At 42.2% G+C, this 20,514-nt stretch overlaps 2 protein-coding genes across 4 annotated transcripts; one reads left to right on the forward strand and one right to left on the reverse strand.

The window, feature by feature from the left end:
- Window positions 1-117: 117 nt before the first annotated feature.
- Window positions 118-1,664, forward strand: LOC133501078 (RIIa domain-containing protein 1). Its single transcript, XM_061820520.1, has 4 exons — window positions 118-267; window positions 330-406; window positions 1,288-1,334; window positions 1,444-1,664. The coding sequence occupies exons 1-4, from the start codon at window positions 187-189 to the stop codon at window positions 1,512-1,514; spliced, it is 276 nt and encodes a 91-aa protein (XP_061676504.1). The 5' UTR covers window positions 118-186; the 3' UTR covers window positions 1,515-1,664.
- Window positions 1,665-3,220: 1,556 nt separating this feature from the next.
- On the reverse strand, window positions 3,221-20,253 carry znf687a (zinc finger protein 687a). 3 transcript variants are annotated; one of them, XM_061820515.1, is made up of 11 exons: window positions 20,137-20,253; window positions 17,452-19,076; window positions 15,611-15,860; window positions 14,448-14,614; window positions 14,161-14,345; window positions 12,861-13,037; window positions 12,607-12,769; window positions 12,299-12,520; window positions 12,103-12,212; window positions 11,737-11,830; window positions 3,221-10,006 (listed from the first exon to the last, which is right to left on the reverse strand). In XM_061820515.1, exons 2-11 carry the CDS (start codon window positions 19,054-19,056, stop codon window positions 9,419-9,421), a joined length of 3,561 nt encoding a protein of 1,186 aa, XP_061676499.1. In that variant the 5' UTR covers window positions 19,057-19,076; window positions 20,137-20,253; the 3' UTR covers window positions 3,221-9,418. The 3 variants fall into 3 exon arrangements, with proteins under 3 accessions (XP_061676499.1, XP_061676500.1, XP_061676498.1); XM_061820516.1 differs by having other exon boundaries at window positions 20,141-20,194; XM_061820514.1 differs by lacking the exon at window positions 20,137-20,253 and adding an exon at window positions 19,857-20,071.
- Window positions 20,254-20,514: the final 261 nt, after the last annotated feature.

Genomic DNA, 20,514 nt, shown 5'->3' on the forward strand with positions numbered 1-20,514 from the left:
TTGTCTGAAATGATGCCGACGTCGTTCGTCGTCACAAACAGTTAGGAACGCCTCGGAAGTTCTGTTCGGGGTTGTGGCGCCCCCTGCTGGACTTCAAGCAATCGTTTCTATGGCAACTGTCCTGCGCGTCAGTCACAGGCGGTCGCAAACTGACGCGGCGCATTCGGGCCCGGTTTTGGAGCGCCAATGTCAGTACAAAGCGGTCTCGGCAAACTGGACGTCGGCGTCCTGAACGCTGAACAGCGGGAGAAGCTGCGCCAGTTCAAAGTAAGACTCGAGCAAAAGCAACGAGACGTGAAAAGTCCGTGAAACGCCTTCTTTGGTGGCAGATCCAGACGAGGATCGACAATGAGAAGTACCTGATGGCGCACCCTGAGGTGGAGGTCATGGTGGAAGATTTTCTCAGGTTCGATCACTTTCCTCCTTGTAAATCCAGGAAGGAAATCAATAACCGTGGAGAGGTAAAGACAAATGGTACAAATAAACATCCACTAACATGGCACTAACCATGATCCTTATTGTCATGACTGTACAGTATTAGTGAATATATATTGGAGTTTTTAGGCGGCACGGTGGATCAGCTGGTAGAGCGTTGGCCTCACAGTTCTGAGGGACCACGGACCGACCTGTGTGGAGTTTGCCTGCGTGGTTTTCCTCCGGGCACTCCGGTTTCCTCCCACATCCCAAAAACATGCAACATTAATTTGCCACTCAAAATTGCCCCAACGTGTGATTGTGAGTGTGACTGTTGACTGTCTCCATGTGCCCTGCGATTGGCTGGCAACCAGTTCAGGGTGTACCCCACCTCCTGCCTGTTGACAGCTGGGACAGGCTCCAGCACTCCCCGCGACCCTCGTGGGGATAAGCGGCAAAGAAAATGGATGGATGGATGGATTTAAGTTTTTATAGTACAGTACATACAAAGACACACACAGTGGCCGACACGTTTGTGATTATTTCAAATATTCACGTGCGAACAAAATGTAATATGGCATAACTATAAACGGAAATTATACCTATTACTCAGAGGCAATTAGTAATCAGACTGAGGAGTTTATGACATAAATATTAGTATTTAATATATCCTAAATTTGTTGCTCCTGTGACCCTAGTGAGGATAAGCGGCTCAGAAACGGAATGGATGGCTAGTATATCAAGCTACAGGGGAAGAAATGCATATTTTCGGAAAGAGCATTTGTAGCCGACGGCGACGATGGTCACGCACGTTTGTCGTGAATCGCTGCTGTCGATCGATGTACCAATAACCCGGAAGTGTTTGTCTCGTAGGGATGTGCTTCTTAAAAGGCCCACGCACATTCGAGCCTTTGCTGCTGGTGAGTGAGTTACACACACGACACACACACAAAAAAGGCTCGTCACATAGAGCAGATTCAGTTTCACTTCCTTTTTTGTGGATTGATATTTGTGAATGGCGTGTTTCAGAACATTTCACCAACCCCGACCTTCACACCGTCATTAATGCCAAAATGGAGACCATCAATATGGACTCCTAGAAGGCGAACAGCAAGAGGACGTTTGTCATTTTCAGAGCCGTCTTTTGTGGCGATGAACACAAAAGTTGTTGATGTACACCAAAATATGATGTTATTTTGGTGGTAGCAGGTGAAAAAAATAATAAAGATTGCCCTACATATTGATCTTGATCTGATCTGTCCCTGTTTTTATTTATTTACTTACAATAAATTTGAGGTGACCAACACAGCACCCATGGGCACCACAAGGCCCCCAAAAACCACATGAGCGGCTACTGGGCCTGTGCTAAAAATAGCTCACCAGACTGGACATTGCAAGTTCCTAGGAATGTTCTACAAGTGATCATTTGAAAATGTGAACATTGGAAAAGATTTTTTTTTTTTAATCAAGTGAAAGAAGTCAGAAAAAATTCTTTGTTGATAATGGTGAGTAAACAATTACACACGGATTTAACACATTCATTATTAATAATGCCGAATTCATGGTATTTCAGAAGTAGGTCTTGCATATTCGTCAGTACCAGAGAAGCTCTTTTCACTTTCACAACAGTTACTACAATAATTCTACTAACCAATCACGATAAATCGATGTCAAAATACATTTGAATTCACCAGTTATATGGAAAACAAAACAACTGAATCCAGCAAATATTCTAAGAGTTTTGATATTGTGAATGCTTATTGGGCCGCCTGTGGTCTGCGGGCCGTACTTTGGGCCCTCGAGTTTCATTCGTGACTGTGTGCCAAAGGACGGAACCGCGGCAAATGCGACAGCACACACGCAAAACAACTTTACGTATCAGTACAGTACAGTACGGGATTGCAGAATAATATTTATCCTGATCATCTAAAAACTTACATGTACTTTTTAAAATGTGTTTTACAATTTAATTCTCATCTACAGTAATGTGGTGAATGGGTAGTTGTGGCTAGTGTGACCGCAACTTGAGAGGTCTCATGCTTGGTCCGCCAATTTGATTAATATAATACTTATTTTTTAATCGCCCACCTTGTAAGTGATCCAGGTGTCGTCACGGCAATGAGAACAAGACAACGACTATTCCTTAACAATTCCACTACCCCAAAATTCAGGTTACAATGTCCTCATACTGTTACTTCAGTTCATTTCGCCAATTTAATTTGAATTTCAAATCATTTCTCTCACGCCATTCCCACTTTAAACAGAAGCTTCGAACCCTCTCACATACACAGACACACACACCGTACGTATTGTTAGGATAACATGCACCTGCTAGGACCTGATGTAGCCTTGCTCACATGTCATACAATGGCGGACGGACATGCCAGTCGACAAAGTGATTGTCACATTCCTGCCTGCATCACATGCGGCAACTTCGAATGCAGAGGAGACACGCGGGTCTAAGTACATCAGTGTCACTGTTCATTTTTAATCACTTCATCATTAAAATATTACCGTTATTTTTATTTGGCATGTCCTGATGTGTCATGCATGGCTCCTTTGTGTAAAAAACAAAAAAGGCCATTCAGTAAAGTACCACGATTTCCAATAAGTAAGTCAAATGTTAAGCAAAGATGCTTGTGTGATGTTTAAAAAAAGAGAAAAAAAAGGGATTTAGGAAAGTAGCCAACATGACTACAGACTGTTTTGCCAGCACTTTATTCTCCAAAGTCTAAACTGCCTCCCAGATGTGGTAAACACGGACGTTTCCACAGAAGGAAGTGTTTGAAAACTGCTTAGGGAAGAGCAGAAAACATCCATTAATGGGTCAAAATGTGTTAAGACATCCATACAGCTTCTGTCATTGTTTCAGTTGCGTTCGTGGCGATCGCATGCTTTGCTTATTTTGACAACAAACTGCCAGTAGTTGAGTCAATCAAGAACACTCCTGCTGGTTGCGCCAGAGTCGTGAACCCCTTTTTGCCTAGACTCAAAAGTTTGGGGTTTGGGGTCACTTAGAAATGTTTCAAAGAAAAGCACATTTTTAAATACAAATATACAGTATACACGTGTACGGAAGCGTATTGCTGCCACACACAGACAAAAAAATGTTGCTACCACATTACAATGTGATATGTTTCACATTATAATGTGGTTAATTACACTTTATAATGTGATACAACATGTACACATGCATTCAGAATACATTTTTCACATTTTAGCTCAATGTTATGATTGTTTTATCTATTAAAATAGGATTATAGGAGCAAAATAGTGTTTCTTTACAACAACAAAAAATACTGAGGCAACCCCCCGAAATTTGAATTTTTCATTGAAAATAAAATTGTCTGGGTGACCCCAAACCTATGATCTGTCGTGTAACTGAAGGACACAAGTTAAAATGACAAATGAATCTGGTAACAATGTATCACATTTTTATTTATATTTCTCCATAAACATTTGACCATGTTGATTAAAACCTTGCCAAAGCATTTAATGCTCACCTGAGACTGTAAACAGAAGCGACGCTAACAATTACAATAACACTATGCCTTAAAGGATGAGTTAGACAAACAAATAAAAACGTTTTACTGAAGGCCAGCTGGCAACTGATTACAATCACTTGCAGTTTGAAAGATAAAAACAGCTATTTCAAACCAACAGTCATAAGCAAACATTTTCAACAAAATTCACAAGAAATAAGTCACTATAACTTGGGAAGGTTTTGAGATGGAATCGGTTTACATACAAGTGATAAAAGACTATTCAAAACTGTTCTGAATCAACAATGTAAAATTGACAAAAGTGCTGTGACTCCGAACCACAAGTATGTCATAGGAAACGATCCAATTTCACTTCATTGGTCTGCAAATTATTACTCATTTACTACAAAGAATATAACTTTGTTCGTCTAGCTATGCCAGCAATGAGTAATGACAGAAAAATTGCATTTGGGAGTAAATTAAGATGAGATCAATATTTCAGTGTACAGTATATTCAGAGGAGACATTCTTTGTGACACTTTGGTGTGCCGTAAGATTTTTCCAGAAATGTAGAACGTGTGCTTTGGCTCAATAAAGGTTGGCAAACTGTCCGAGTATACTTGCAGAAAGACGATCCCTTTTTTTCCAAATATGTTTAGTTCAGTTTTACTTTCAACTGAGGATAAACAGAGGAGTTTGTCAGGCTCCTTTCTAACAACAGTGGAACCTCCAAAGTACAATATGAAGCTTTTTCTTTGGCTTTTCTGTGATGTGTCACTGTCCTGGCTGCCCAGTACAACACAATGACCTCGACAAAGGCAAAAATGGCACAGCACCAGAGGGAACGCGACAATTAGGAGACAAAAGTAGCTCTTTGCTGGTCTCCTGTGACATTCACTGTAAAGTATAAACCATTTTGGGGAGGTCTACAGTGTTAGTAGGGGGTCCAGTGTATGTGCAACATTTCTCTGCATTAATGAATATTCTGTTCGACCATTTGGTACATCCCATTTCGAGTCACTATATTTTATTAGATAATCTGTTGAACTGAACTCAACCTGATTTGGTTGTCTGTACAACATGGTTTAGTCGTGCTATGCATACAAAATCCAATAGATGACACTATTTTTGGGCAGTAGAATTTTTCACTCATCCTGCTCTTAAAAAGTTTTCAAAAGAAAAATCACTCCAGAGATGTGGACAATTTGTGGCTGCAATTTCAAAGGTAAAGTTGAAAAAGATGAAAATGAGAAAAGCAAAGAGTTGCAAAGCAGTCTGGGAGTGGAAGCAATCGGTGAGGAGATCGCGTCAGAGGTGGTACGGCCATGTGCGGCGATGACAGCCGCTGGCCCTGGCCAACGTGGCAGGCCGCGAAAGATCTGGCAGGAGATGGTCCGACGAGACCTGAAGTTGGTTGCCGTCAGCCCAACGCTGGCCACAGACCAGGCACAGTAGGGACTAGCCATAGGGAGGAAGTCCCACCCAGCGGTGTCTGGACAACAGACTTACAGCAGATGATGATGATGGGATACTTGCAGTCAAATGGTATAACAACAAATGTGTCACCCTCTTGAGAAATGCCTGTGGGTGGGATCATGCGTCTGAGAACTGTCTACCGGTGGAGCAAAGAGGAGAAACCAAAGATTGGTGACCAGTGTCCATCCCTCATTGCTGCCTAATATCAGCATATGGGTGGGATTGATCTTTCTGAATTGCTTGTTCAACTGTAAAAGACCCCTGCCAAGTCACAATGTTGGTACTTCCCGCTGTTTGGGTACACCCGAGACCTGTGCATCTCTAATTCCTGGCTGGTCTACAAGAGAGACTGTAGCCTGATGAAGGGGGGGAGAGAAAAAAAAACAGTACCTCTCAAAATGTTTGGCTTGGCTGTGGCCCAAAGTTTGAAACAAGTCAACAAGCCAGCACTCGGAACAGGCTGACATCATCTACAAGTTCACCACATGTCTTGTGAGACAGAAGCGCCTGTCCCAAGACCTCTATGACCACAACCAGATGTGCGCTATGACAACTATGAGAGAGCGAGCGAGAGTGAGAGAGAATGCTTCATGGCATACTATCAAAAACAAAGTGGCCTAGGAACGGAAGTTGGGTTCTTGGAATATACGGTTTCCTCCCTCCTCTTTATTGCGTTAGGCAGGCGTCGTTCCACCATTTGCACAATGGTCACTGCACTGGACTGTTGCGCTAATTGGCACTCTTGCTGCTCTAAATGTTAGAGGACTGCATCCTTTGCACAACTTTGAGTTAAAAAAAATATATACTTTGTCTTTCAATTGACTGTCTGCTCTTATACTCAACATGTATATTGTTCTAGGGCAGCTCCAACTAACGGAGACAAAATCTTTGTGTGTTCAAAACCAGAACCAGATTTAATGGCCAAGTATGTAACAACACACGAAGAATTTGTCTCCGGATGTCGGTGCCACCCTGCTCCGACATTCTTGTTACGTACTGAGAACAAACAAACAAATGAGAAAGAAGAACAATAGACATTCAAAGACTAGGAAACTATTCCTTATAAGAGTCACAGTTGTGCAAAGATGCAATCTTCTAAGATTTAAAGCAGAGTACGTCAACCCCCCCACAATAAGTTAAGCTTATACAGAATGCCCTTACCTATTTGTGGTGCACAGTTAAACACCAGTGCAATGACAATAGTCCAAAGGGAGCAGTTTCAAGTGACGAATCATGCTGTAGTCTACAGTATATATTACTAATCACTAATTACTAACTCATTGGACCAGCAGGATGTGCGGGTGTCCCAACAATGGGGCAAAGCAGTTGTTACATACTTGGCCAATAAAGCTGGTTCTGATTATACGTTGACTGTTTTGACTGTATCCATCCATTTTCTTGTGCATATCCAAAGTCGGTCTGTGGGGGCAGTAGGGACACCCAGACTTCCCTCTCCCCAGCCACTTCATCCAGCTTCTCTACAGTGCTTCTGAGGCATTCCCGAGCCACCCGGGAGAGGTATTCTAGGTCGTCCCCCGGTGTCTCCTCCCGGTAGCACATGCACCTCACCAGAAGGCAGATGGTCATACCACATCATCTGGCTTCTCTCAACGTGGAGGAGCAGCAGTTCTACTCTGAGACAGTCCTTAATTACTTGCCACCCTCTCCCTCAGGGAAGGCCAGAACACCATCCAGAAGAAACAAATTTTTCATTCGCTTGTATCTGGGGGTCTTTTTCCTTTTGGTGACAACCCACAGCACGTGGCCATAAGTGGAAACAGGAATGTAGATCGACCAGGAAATAAAGAGCTTTGACTTTCAGCTTAGCTCTTTCTTCACTATAATGAACCGATACAAAGTCTGCATCACTGCAGAAGGTGCACCGATCCACCCTTTTCCGACTGACGACAATGTTCTCAGATATGGAGGTGCTGATTTTTATCTTAACTACTCGTTTGCAAAGTGATTCAGTGAGAGCTGGAGATCATAGCTTCATGTTGCAAACAGAACCACAATACTGTGACCACCAAACCGTAAACCCTCCATGCCTGGGCTGCGCCTTGAAATTCTGCCCACAAAAGTTATGAACAGAATCGGTGACAGAATGGCAGCCTTGGCAGAGTCCAACCCCAACCGGAATCGAATACGATTTATTGATGGCAATGCGGAGCAAACTCTGCCACCCCGTATGAGGGGATTCGGTACCCCATACTCTCAGGAGTTTGACTTAATTTTACGAACATTTTACAGTGATTACCTGTTAAAAATATTCATTAAAAGATTGTGAGTACAGTTAAATGAGGTTTTATGATGGTGTCAATCTGACCACGCAACTAATTACTGGAGTCAGAGGAGTCGGCAGACCAATAGTCTTGCATAAAAATATGTCGTCACTCTGAGCCCAAGAGTGGACGCTCAGTGACGACCATACTTAGTTTTTCATTTGAGCGTTTCGTATTTACACTCTCAGTGATTTTTATACAAATATATTCTGTAATTATAACGACGCTGTGGCTTGTGTACAAATTTGTCATTGGAAAGGCAAACTCAAAACCCCCTGTTTAAATTGGTTTAAAAATGAAAAATAGGAAATCGACCTGCTTCATAGATTGTATTGTTTTTCAACATTGGAGGTTCCACTGTATTTGATATCCTGAGTGTCACAATTAGAAGGCTAAGGCTTATGAGAATCATCTTTGTGTTATGATCCCACTGACAACTATTTGTGCAAAATTTGGTCAAAATCCATGCCGATGCCCAAAAGGCAAAGCCTTCCATCTGTCTATAGGAAAATCCCACTCTGCTGTGACAGAAAAATCACCTGACCTAACCCTCCAATAGAGCTCGTGCACATGACGTCACCATTTTCACGGCACCATATTGCCGGTCAAAAAGAGCTGCTCGACATTGTACCGGAGGAAAATATTTACAATAACCGAGACCTGTTGTGCTGTTGGTTGCCCCAACAGACGAGACAGATATTCAAAGACCTAATTCTATGGTATACCTGCTGAAAAGACCAGAAAAGATTGATGGATTTCGGCAATTAAACATTATGGATGGTGCACAACCAAATTACACACACGCCTGTGTAGCGATCGCTTCATTTCAGGTAGGAATTATTCTTCTCAATGTCAAATTACCAAAAAGTATTTATAATGCCAAATTGGCTCATTTGAGAACAATGCGTGTTTAAAAAAAACCTTGTCTGTCGCAGAAGTTTATGGAGTTTAAGTGTGACCGCAATCGCTTCCATGTACATTCCTTGGAGACGACTCCGTCCTTTCTTTTTTTTCCCTATCATAGTTAATGAATGCAAGTATGTGTAAATATGGGTATTTATATTGAATACTATCTGAAAGGATCAATAGATTCCAGCAAAGGTTAATGTGTCGCAAAATAGATTCCAGCAAAGGTTAATGTGTCGCAAAACACACTTCCGCGTTCACGAACCGTCAAAACCGTCACTATGTGGGATTTATTCCTGATGGAAACAGATCCAGCAACAAAGTATTCGTATGCGTCCAAACTTTTATACGCTTTTAAACTTTTCCGCGTGAATCTTGACGATTTACTCACCGGATCCATGTGTATATTCAATTGTCCAAGATAAGCAGAAGTGAATGAACAGTCTAATTTCTTATCGGAAAAAACATCAATTTCGGCATTAAATGCTGGTCCTCTATGCCGAGTTTTTCTAACATTTTCACGTACCGTCGTTTATTTTCACCTTCTAAATGTCTGACGGTATCGGACAAGACTCTGGGCGTCGTGCTACAAAACATATTTACGTGTCGTTTCCAACCGACTTAGCATTGAGCAATGCTTAGCTTGACCGGCAATATGGCGAGGTAAACAAAAGTCACGTGATTTTATGACGTCGGTGCATGAGCTCCATACGGTTTGCTGGGAAAATTTTGGGGGACAACTCTTGCTATGTGCATCAGATCAGATTTAAGATGAGGTTTTGCAATTTGGCCGTCGGTGTGCTGAACCAAAAATCCTGAAGATGATCATAAGGCACCTTGTGACAGTCTATTCACTTCCTAGGTTGGTTTTCCCGGGTTTCTTGCATTGATAAAAGCCATGCCATGAGTTCTGAAGTGCGTGTTCAGATCCGTGGCCTTGTCAAAGTGTTTGCCGCACACTTTACAATTCAATGTGTCGTCGTCGTCCTTGGCTTGGGTTTGAGAAGAGGGTGAGACAGGACATCCAAGAAAATTCTCATCTGGCTTCTTGCTGTTAACAGGAGATGACGGCCCACTCACGGTTTGTCCTTGGTGTTGGTAACTGAATGCATCTCGGACCTTGTGGGTGATAAAGAGGTGGCGTGCCAATGAGTTGGCTGAAGTGAAGCAGGCCCCACAGTGAGTGCATTGCTGCCCGCCGCCTTCCGCCGCCACTCGATGCTGGCTGATGTGCGTCTGGAACGTGGCCTGATCTTCCGTAGTGAAGCCACAGGGGGCGCAGCGGAACCCGGACTCGGGGGGGCAGTAGGGGGCAACAGCAGAGCGTAACCTTTTCACAGGAATGGACTCTTCATCATGCTCTGGCTTGGCAGCCCCTCGGCGTCTACGACGAGTCAGCACAGCACCATCATTTTCTGATGCGCTGTCAGCCTCATCTGTGGCTCCCTGTAAAGAGGATGCCATTTTATATTGGAAACACACTCACTGGAGAAATTATTAGGTACAACTGATTAAAAAAAGATCCTCAGATAAAGCAAAGTTTTGACTGACATTGATCCATAGAGGGGGTATATAAAGTATTCAGACCCCTTAAAAATGTTCACTCTGTTATATTGGAGCCATTTTCTAAAAACATTTAGGTTCATTTTTTTTCCTCATTAGTGTACCCACTTCACCCCATATTTAAAGAAAAAAAAAATGAATTGTTGAAATTTTGCAGATTTATTAAAAAAGAAAAAAATGAAATATCACACATACTTGGTGTGGACAAAGGAATTTACTATCGCATAGGCGAATATTGGGTATTAACTCATATATCACATCTCATAGCCGTCCAGTGGAATGCCCTCAAATCCAAAACGATACCTTTTCGGGAAATAAAAAAGGACAGCTTGCTTGAGTTTTCAAACAATGGCTTTGTTGAAGTTAATACATCTTATATAGCTGTAATACATCATTGTGTTATCATTTGAAATACTGCAATGAACAACAACTAACACCCCAAAAATATTTTAATATCAACAGTCACTAATTTAATAGGGTTCCATAAATCTCTAATTTAATTGTGTTTCATACAAACATGGTAGGCAAAAGCCATCCTTGCAAGCCTCAAGCAAATGATCATCTATCAAGAGGAAAACCTTTTTCGTCCATACAATCTGGAATACCGGGCTGGTTGTTCTGTTATTTCAGAGGTGTACGCAGACATACATTTTAATGTACTCCTAGATTTTTGTGAACATCAGCCAGTCTTTTTTTTCCCTCACATAAAGCGACGTAACACTTTTGGCTAGGAGATCAATGCCCTTGTCATTGTACATTATGACAGCCCACAGCCAGATTCCGCATCTGTCACACAATGTCGCCAAAAGGAACGTTTTCTGCTCTGTAGGAACTCTTCGAGGCATTTGTGGCGCTATGTATACAAAATTATGTTGCCAAAAGCTGTGTATAAATGTGGAAACAAATCTGCAAAGCACTTCCTTTATGCTCTCCCTGGATAAAGTGGAAGCCAATAAAATCATAAACACCAGTCAGAATGTTCTGATATATTTAGAGCTGATGGAATGTATTTGTAAATTACAGTGAATATCAGGTGTTGTTTTTGGACATAAAGGAAGACAATGTGTGTCCCATGCTACATGACAACGCTATATCTTCTTTCCTCAAGGCGGCATTTCAATGGTTGAGGGAAAAAAAGGAATACATAAATAAATGAGGAAATGCAATCAGCTCCTGGTATTGCATTATGTGTCAGACTGTGACGGGTTGACAAATTCAAAATATGGGTGCATCAAAATCTGGATGAAAATCAAATAACAGAAAACAAGCCCAGAATTACGACTGCATCAATTTTTGGAGGACCTTTCTCAATTTCAAGTCCAAACTCGAGGCTGAAATGGGAGTGGATGTTGACTCCCAGTCCCTTCCATTCCCACAGATGTTGATGCTGAGTGATTGTGTGAAATAAATACCGTTCCCTCCCACTCTCAAGGAAGATAAGCTAACCACTAGTTCACTGAGCTATTTGGCAACATGAGGGCAAAAGATGTTACACCACTCCAAAATACAATGAAAACTTTTGAAATAATAATTCTCTGAGACAATCAAATCTAAACTTTAAAGAAACACCTTTTATCACCATACTTAACGTTGTAGTAAGAGAACAGGCTTACCTCCTGGCTCATGGCTTCAGTGCTGTGTTGAAGCTGGATGTGTTTGTCCAACATTGCTCTGGTGCTGAATGTTTTCTTGCTGCCTCTACAGAACCTTCAAAAACAAGCAATGTTGAATGAATGGAGTGAGTACAACAAAAAATATCAAACTACGTTAATTACTTTCCAATTCTCCACATCAAAACAAAATGCTCTCATAACCCGTACAACAGTATATGAAAGAGGAAGCGGCAATCACTGAAAATGGAGCACCTAATTATATTCACACTCAATTTGCCAAATGATTTTTTTTTTTTTTTTTAAACCAAGGGATGCCCAGATATAGATGATAGCTTGTATTAAGCCGAGCAGCAGTGCATCACTCACTGGCACCGGAAGCGAATCATGGCTTTGTGTTTCTCGCGGGCATGTCGTCTCAGACTGGATGTGGAGGAGAAAGAGCTCTCACATTTGTTGCAAGGAAAGCTCTTCAAGACCTAAACGTACCGACACAGGGCAACATGAAAAACCTGCTGTGTAATTGGATCATACTAAAAAACATAAATCATGTTAAGTTCATGACCTTGCCGTGTTGTTTCGCCATGTGGGTGACAAACTTTTCAGAGTCAGCATAGCATTCGTGGCAGTGAACGCACTTCCATCCTGTGGTGGCGCTTGTTGTGGCCGTATTAACTTCCTCCATGCCGTCTTCCCCATCTGAACTCTCTTGTTTGACTCCAGGCTTAGGACCCGAAGAAACAACAGCTGGAGTGGAGGCTAACTCTTGCTTGGATGAATTGTGGCTCTGAGGAGCAAGATGGAAGAAATCCATTTGAAGTGAATGTGGCTTGGACATGGGTAAAGTAATTAGAATAAGAAGCATCTGCATACTTTGAAATGTTCCATTAGTACACTTCTCTGATGAAACATCTTGGTGCACTCTGGACATTTATACACATGAACCTTTTGATTGGTCAAGTGTGTCTCAAAGTGGACGTAAAGCAGGGACTTGTGAGTGAAAACTGTATCACACATCACACATTTGTAGATCAACCTATGGAAAAAATCAAAACAAAACAAACAAAAATGTGTGGTTAGAGGGCACACAGTGTATATAAACGTGTAATCTGTGGCCAAGAACGTACATGGCCTGCGCCTCAGTTAACGCGGGATGCTGCGTGCTGATGTGACTTTGTACACTGGCTGCGGATTTGAATGCCATGGGACAGGTGGGGCACTTGTGGAAAATATCACAGTGGGCCTGTTGGATGTGACCTTTGACTGAGTTCAGCCCTCCAAACACCACCAGGCAACTGGAACATCTGCATCAACAAAAACAAGAGCACTCAATAAAAGTTTGCATCACCATCAAGACCAAACTATAACCGCCACAACGATTTTTTTTTATTTTACGCATGTTAATGTTTTCTCACAAGAAGTATAACAGATAAATAATATACTACACGTTATTTTTACAGATTTGGGCCAAAGTCTACATTTTCAAAGGATCTCTTGTACAACATTCCTAGAAAATGGCCCATTGCTAGTGAGCAGAGTAACTCATGCTGTCTTTGGGGCTACCTGGTGTCGGCCCAGTTAGCCAATTTACAGCCAGCCACTAACCTGTCCTCACAACCGCCACGCTATATTCTCATTCAAAAACGGCCATGTTACTCAGCAGGCAAGGCCCTTCCTTTTAAAAGCGCACACTTTCAGTCGCAGATGCTCAAGTATACAGCGTGAGGATGGGAGCCCAAGTGGAAAAAACAATACCTGCACCTCACAGAGATGACTAGAAGCCTATTACGGTTATCCCACAACTCTCACTCATTGTCAGCTATGCTAGGTACAAGCTCACTTGCAATCAGATATTGAAGGATGAAGGATGTGATGTTTCAGTAAAATAGAGACAACTAGTGGCACAACCCATTTTATGGGAAAAAAGAGGCACTTATTTTAGCTGTGTATCTAGCCTGAACTTATCAACCTAACACACACGCTTGAGCTGCTTCCCTGCCAGAAAGGTGACATTCCATGTCCCTAGAGCAAGTTTCTGGAACCAGGGATCAGATCAACAAGCTGCCTGCAGTTGGCCACCACCCAGCTCACACACGCACCCGGACCCAATGGCCCCTCACACAGGTAGTGAGCCCATAAGAGGGGGACCCACGTTACCATCTCGGGTTCCGCCTGGGTGGGTCCCATGGGTGCAGGGCCGGCCACTAGGCACTTGCCTTTGAGCCCCACCTCCAGGCCTGGCTCCATAGGGGGGCCCCGGTGACCCACATCCGGGCAAGGGAAACCTAAATCCATTTAGGCAATTATAAATGTCAAAAATTTTTGGAGGGTCGTGATTTCTTGTACTGTATATTTCACTGAGTTTTACTGTATTCAAAACAGAACCTAACCCTGTAACTGAATAACCAGGAATGGCTGAAAACATACCTGTACCCAATCCGTCGTGAAAAGTGCAAACAAGCGTGATCCAAATGTTCTTGAAAGAGCGCCTGCTTGGCTGTCCCCCCACACTCGGGGCAGACACAAGGAAGGCTACCTTGATGGATACGCTGATGAGCCGCTGCACTGCAGGCATTGGGCAGCAGCATAGGAGGGGAGCATTCCATGCATGGCTGGAGAAAAGAGGAATGAGAAGAAGAAGAAAAAGATAGAAAAAGGAGAACAAATAAGTCAAAAAATTTAAATTTCAGGAGGAAAAAAAATGTACGACTCACTGTGCTTTCAGCCTGTTTGATTTCCTGGAAATGCTGGACCACCTCCTTTTTGCTGCTGAACTGAGTTTGACATTCTGTACATTTATTACCAACGTGCTGCACTGCATCTGTCTTCTTGTTAGAGGTCACTTGATGTGGCTGCGCTCTGGTTTGGAGTGTGGACTGTCCTAAAACAGTTCATGACAGTTTATGTAATGGACCCAACTCATTTCATACAATCCGTGTTAAATTATATTTGTTAGTGGGTTTATTCTGCTCCTTGCAAGAGTTATTGGACATTTGGGGGGGAGCGGTGGGTGATGATGTCATGAGCATGCTGGGTGTTTATCTGGGCACCAGAAACCATGATGTGATGTTCAGCTTTTGAGAGTGATAAACAAATGGACAAAACAACTTGAATGTGCATTTTCATTGGAAACTAATCTGACTAATCTGTTCTAAAACACTGTTTGGCATGCATAAACTTTAATTATTTGAATTGGAAATAATGTAAAGAATTGTTGAGTCTTAAGGCTTCTTTACACTCGCACGGACGGGATGCCTGACGTCAAAGCAGGTATTCCGTGAGCATTTTGCCTTTGTACTCAAGCGCAACGTGCGTGTGCAGTTTTGAAAATCTACTCCACTTATCCTCCAACTCGTGGGTGTTAGTACGGCTAGTATTGGCGAGGACACCAAAGCGTGGAGTTTCCTCGGCATTTACGATCGCCGTTTTTATTTTGATTTCAGTAACAAGGAACAACACAACAATGGCGACAGTGGAGTAGTGTCTGCTACAAAATAATGAAAAAAAAAACCTTGATAACCGGGTGATAATTTTAATTATGTTGCAAAATCGATCGAGAAGGCAGCTGCATAGGTGGTATGTGGAACCGGGAGGAGCAGTGAGTAAATCATCACAGCGTGTGATAAAAACAGACCAATCAAAGGAAACTTTCTGCGGCATTTTACATGCAGCATCAATTTTTGTCTTTTGTGTGTCAACTGTCGCCGAGAAGCTGTGCAGAGCAATGCGTCACTTGCGTGATGTAATGAGGGAGTTGTCGAAGACATGAGTATAAAAAAGGCATTTGGGTTCATTTGAATACAGAGGTTCCAGCATAGCATCAGAAAGTAAGCATGTTCAGAAAACCAACAGCAGTACAAAAATTGTCATCACTGACCATTGAGTTCATTCTGGCTTATCATCTGCTCCAAAGGCACAGGTTTCATGACCAGATGAGAGCACTGCATAATCAGACCTCGCTCCTTGTGCTCCCGGGCATGTAATAGCAGGCTACACTTGTTGTAGAAGGCAAGCCTCTTGGCGCAGTGGTTACACGTCACTTCGATGCGCAGCGAGCGCCGATCGTAGTGGCGGGCCAGACTCTGCTCCAGGGCGAAGGCGTCGCCGCACTCCAGACACCGGTAACCCTGAAAAAGGGTCGCAGACATGTTGTGACATCTTGTATGAGGTATACTGTATGTTCGGCCAGTAAAAACACGATCCAGTGTTAAACCTAAATGTCTTAAAGCGAGCCAATGGCCATGTGGTCACCAGGGTTGCTTAATTGAAATCATGATTTCAACTCATCACGTTTTAAATTAAGCCCAATCAAATACTTTCCATTCTCTTTAACAAATATTCAGAGAAGTTGTCTGTTTTCAAGTAATAATTTGCAATAATTGTGCAACTACTGAAATTGCTGCTGCTCGCCCCTTCACTGGAGCATGTACAAGACAGCAAACAGTCCTCATGCAATAGCGGTGATCGATTTTCCCTCTCCTCAGCTACAAATTTATTTGGTGTTCTTAGCTCTCTGGTGTTAATATTTGCTTAATAGCAAATGCAGTTTACACATGTGAAACAGAAAGGCAAATCCAAACACTATTTAATTTTTAAGCCACCCATCTAAAAGGCAACATGTGAGTAACCAGAAACACCCATCAGTTACATGTTCGAATACCTTTGCTCACTTGAAAAGTGAGTGGCTTCAAACAAAAGGTGCTCTTAACAGGTTGAGATATAAATACCATGGGGGGGAAAGCTGGAATTGTGAAATTTTGTCCCATGTTCACATTTTGATCTGAAACCCAAATGTTTTCAGTATACAACAAAAATGGACCTTACTGTTCCAGTATTTTTGGAAATTTAATTCTGATGCTGCCCTCCCTCCACTGGGTGCCGTTGCATTTTAGAATCCATTTCAAGTTCTAAATCTCTAAATTATGTCATCCTACCTTAACCCTACACTCTCGCCTGATGCCTCAAATCAGCTGATCATCTGCTTCTGGAAGTACTGAGTTCTCAGTAGAAGCTCCAAAGGCTTACGGTTTTTTTCTTTTCCTGTGGTTATTCGTTGGGTTTTAGCCGGACATAACAGTCTTTGCTTTACTGTTTTTAAATACTTTTTTTTTTAAATACTTCATTGTCTTTTATTTGTGTACAGTGTTTCAGCTGTGGTTGTTTCTTGAAGTGCTGTATAAATTAAGTTGAGGTGAGTTGAGTCATCATATAGTGTAATCTCATTTGAAATTAAAATAAAGATTAACCAACCTTCCTATATTCCGTTCTAATAATACGACAAATCCTAACCTGCTCCAATTGATAATACCCAGTGAAACAATCCAAAAATACACCCCATGATACAGTATGTCTGAAACCTGATACCTGTACCTATTCCTCATCATAATACTAAAAATACTACTTGCTTCATATAATAGTGCCTGATAAAAACACCAACCCTTTTTTCCATCTACAAATACCCTTCTCAGTACCTGTGTATTACTTATGGTCTTACTTGTACTGGTATGTATGTAAACATGGAAAAATTACAAAAGAAATCCATTTCAGAATACATTTGAATGAAAATGTAATCAACTAATTTAATTTTTTTTTTAATTAAAAAAATCTGGTTAAAGTTTTTAAAAATCCAATTTAGTTTTGTAATAAACATTACTTTTATCATGTCACATCACTTCACCATTATTCTTCTAATTTCATCCTTGTTGTCACTCGGCCTACCTGAGCAGGCAGGGGGAGGCCCCACTCAGCAGGAGGTGGTGAGCTCAGGTCAGGCTTATAGCTGGGAAGCAGGTTCTTATTGGTGAGAATCTTGTTGAAGCTTGCCACCAAGTTGGTCTGGCTCTTGGATATGATGGCCCCGCCGCTGTTCACTATAGAGGCAGGTCGGCTGTTGCCCTGAGGTGAACTCTGGAGAGTTTTGTGACCTAGGCAGCGCAGGTTGACGCCACCAGGTCTGGTCGTTGAGGCCGTCATGGAAGGAAGAGATGCGGTTTTGGCGATGCTGACGACTGTTGGGGAGGCTTTAGCTTTGACGGCCACTGAGCGTTTTTCTTTGAGTGTCATTTCTGGAAGCCCTGCAAGAGACGGGTAGGAGCCCCCCCTCTTTGACCTTGTATTGTGAGCCTGTGAGGAAGATTTTGCACCTTTAGAATTTGCTCTTTGATCTCTCTTAATTGTTGTCTTGGTTAAACTCCCTGCAGGGACTTTGATTTTAACTTTGAGGGGCAACAAGTCAGATGGAACTGTTTTTGGTGACACATTATTAGAAGCTGTCTCATTTACAGTTTGACCATCTCCGACTGTCTTTCCATTATGATTAGGTGTGTCATTCTGGCGTGGCTCATTGTCCATAGTCTCCTTTCCCGACTCAGGACTTTTTGGGGGAAACGCGAGCCCCGTCTCACTGGGTGGTGGACTCTCTGGCGAGTCCCGCTCATCAATCACATGCTCGGGGTATTTTTCTTCTTGCACGGGCGCTATGTGACAGTTCTGTGGGCCCGGGAACGGTGCAGCAGAAAGGGAAAAGGGCTTGCGCTCCTGCTCAGTCAATGCTTCAAGAGAGACACTGCTAGAAGAATGGGGAAGAGTGCTCAAGGTGGTCTCAGGGGAGATGCACAGCTCAGATTGATGTCTTATGCTGTGTTTCAACTTTGGAGGCGACGGCATGATAAATTCTGGGCTTTCATGGATCACGAGCGGACTTCCCAAGTCTGGTTCCGAGTCGTCCTCGTCCAAGTGCGTGACATTCTTTTTGCAAACACTCCCGTTCTGTGGCAAAGGGGAAGACGGCGAATGGGGAAGGTGCAGTTCCTCCTTATGAGGAAAACTTGACTGCAGAGAAGAGTGAATGGATAACTCAGTGGAATCCAGCTGCGAACGGGTCTTCGAACTGATCACATCTTCAATCTCATTCCTGACCGATCCTACCTCCATCACATTCTGCTCATCGTCATCGTTCAATTGCCGCCATGGTGCTGTACTGGATTCTTGCTGGTCACGAGTAGCAGACCCATTAAAGCCATTGGAAATATGGCCAGCAGACGTGGTGTCATCCGTCTTGAGAGGTGAGTCTAAAAGAGTATTTGTGGGATTTCCTTTTTGTCCTCCATCATCATCTTCACAGGGCCGCACAGTGTTCATCACTATAACACTGACAGCAGGAGGCTCTGTGTACGAGGTAGGTGAGCCTGAGAAGGAAGATGAAGTTTTTCTTTCATGAGCAGACACCTCGTCTTCTTTTTGACTCGACTGGATGGCATCAATGTCAGGAATATCGAACGCTGCCAGCAAATCATCAAAGTCTGGGGTCTTCACATCCCCCATTGTCTGTGTGATGATCAAACCTGTCCAGACAAAACAAGAGCTAAGCATAGACAAATTGTAAAGGAGCATTGGTGTATATTAATTTTTCATATATATATGATATGTCAAGAATATGTATGATCATCACGATTTTCTTCACGAAAATATGAATGTTAAATCTTTTAAAAATGCATTAAGTCTGCCTGAATTAAATGAATGATTGAGTACTCAATGTTTCAGGGAAAAGGGTAAAAGCATACTTTATATGCAACATTGCGAGTACTGTACTTGTTTTACAGGTGCAGATCTCACACTTGTGTCAGGCCACCCTCGAACGTGATTTCTGTTTCTCATTTTTAGTCTGTCTTGTGATGTTTTATTCTTTTGATAATCCACATTACCCTTTAAAGACCAATAGGTGTATGTTTCTGCATGAAATACGATGAAAACACAATTCATTGGGCTGATTCAAGCTCCCCCTTGAGCACTGTTACACAGTACAGTTTGACTTTCTCAAAATTTAACAACTTTATCTGATTTAACACACAGTGCTGAATACATTTAAGTCGTGTCATATCTGACACGTATCAGCCTGTGAAGAGAAACTTTCAAGCGCCAGTGCAAAAACTGATTTTTAAAAATATTTTCATTATTGGGTATTTCTGATCACTTTCGTCAAAGTCATCAAATTTCAGCGTGAAAGAATGACATCCAAGGATATCATCCTTGCAGTTCAATCTCAAAACGGACGCCAATATTTAAATCTCAAACAAGACAATATTTAGTAGTACCTGGTTACGGTCGAACAGAAATTGACTTACATTTGTCAGTTTTAGGAAGAAAAGCAGCATTTTTTTCACCCTCTCCAACTATATATATACACACACAGAATTTTCCCAATGATGATTCAACAAGTGGTTCATTTGGCTAACAGCTCAACTTTAGCATGCCATGGCTAGCTGGGCATGCTCGCGTCAAAGTCGAAAAAAGCTTTGAAAGCGAGACACTCTGATAATATGTCACTGTGTTGTGTTCATTGTATGGCAAACGTGGTAATGCTTCAGTATATAATCCACGTATTTAGGTTTTAATTGGAATTACCTACAAATCAGCGTAGATGAATCCTGACTTCCTCTTGGTCGCGGAAATAATACGTCAGTAAGATCCTCTTCCTCAACCGTAATTCCGTGACGTTTTGCGCAAATCCACAAGTGTTAAGTGGTCATGTTTTCTGCTTAACGATATTTTTGGGACCTAACTTGGTACAAATATTACATTAATGTACTGTTCCCATGTAATTGTGCTTTATTTTGCATTTTTTTGCTCATACTGCACCCGTCAGATCTGGTCTTTTCCTTTCACGCAACACATGCACTATCCAAATTAATATTTTTGTATGTTTCTTCCTACGCTGTACAAAGTTTAAAAAAAACCTGAAAATGTACCTAACGTCTGAAAAGAAGTCTGAAAAAGTTAAAG

This window comes from Syngnathoides biaculeatus, chromosome 5 (genome assembly GCF_019802595.1).
Source record: "Syngnathoides biaculeatus isolate LvHL_M chromosome 5, ASM1980259v1, whole genome shotgun sequence".
NCBI lineage: Eukaryota > Metazoa > Chordata > Actinopteri > Syngnathiformes > Syngnathidae > Syngnathoides > Syngnathoides biaculeatus.

Bases quoted from the DNA above. Each gene is read 5' to 3' on its own strand.
- LOC133501078 (XM_061820520.1), top strand. From the start codon at position 187: ATGTCAGTACAAAGCGGTCTCGGCAAACTGGACGTCGGCGTCCTGAAC. The intron at 407-1,287 runs GTTCGATCACTT...TTTGTCTCGTAG, and splicing joins ATGGTGGAAGATTTTCTCAG to GGATGTGCTTCTTAAAAGGC. The intron at 1,335-1,443 runs GTGAGTGAGTTA...GGCGTGTTTCAG, and splicing joins CATTCGAGCCTTTGCTGCTG to AACATTTCACCAACCCCGAC.
- znf687a (XM_061820515.1), bottom strand. From the start codon at position 19,056: ATGGGGGATGTGAAGACCCCAGACTTTGATGATTTGCTGGCAGCGTTC. The intron at 14,615-15,610 runs GTCAGTGATGAC...GAACTGTTTTAG, and splicing joins AAGCCAGAATGAACTCAATG to GACAGTCCACACTCCAAACC. The intron at 12,521-12,606 runs GTATGCAGATGC...CTTGCTCCTCAG, and splicing joins TACTAATGGAACATTTCAAA to AGCCACAATTCATCCAAGCA.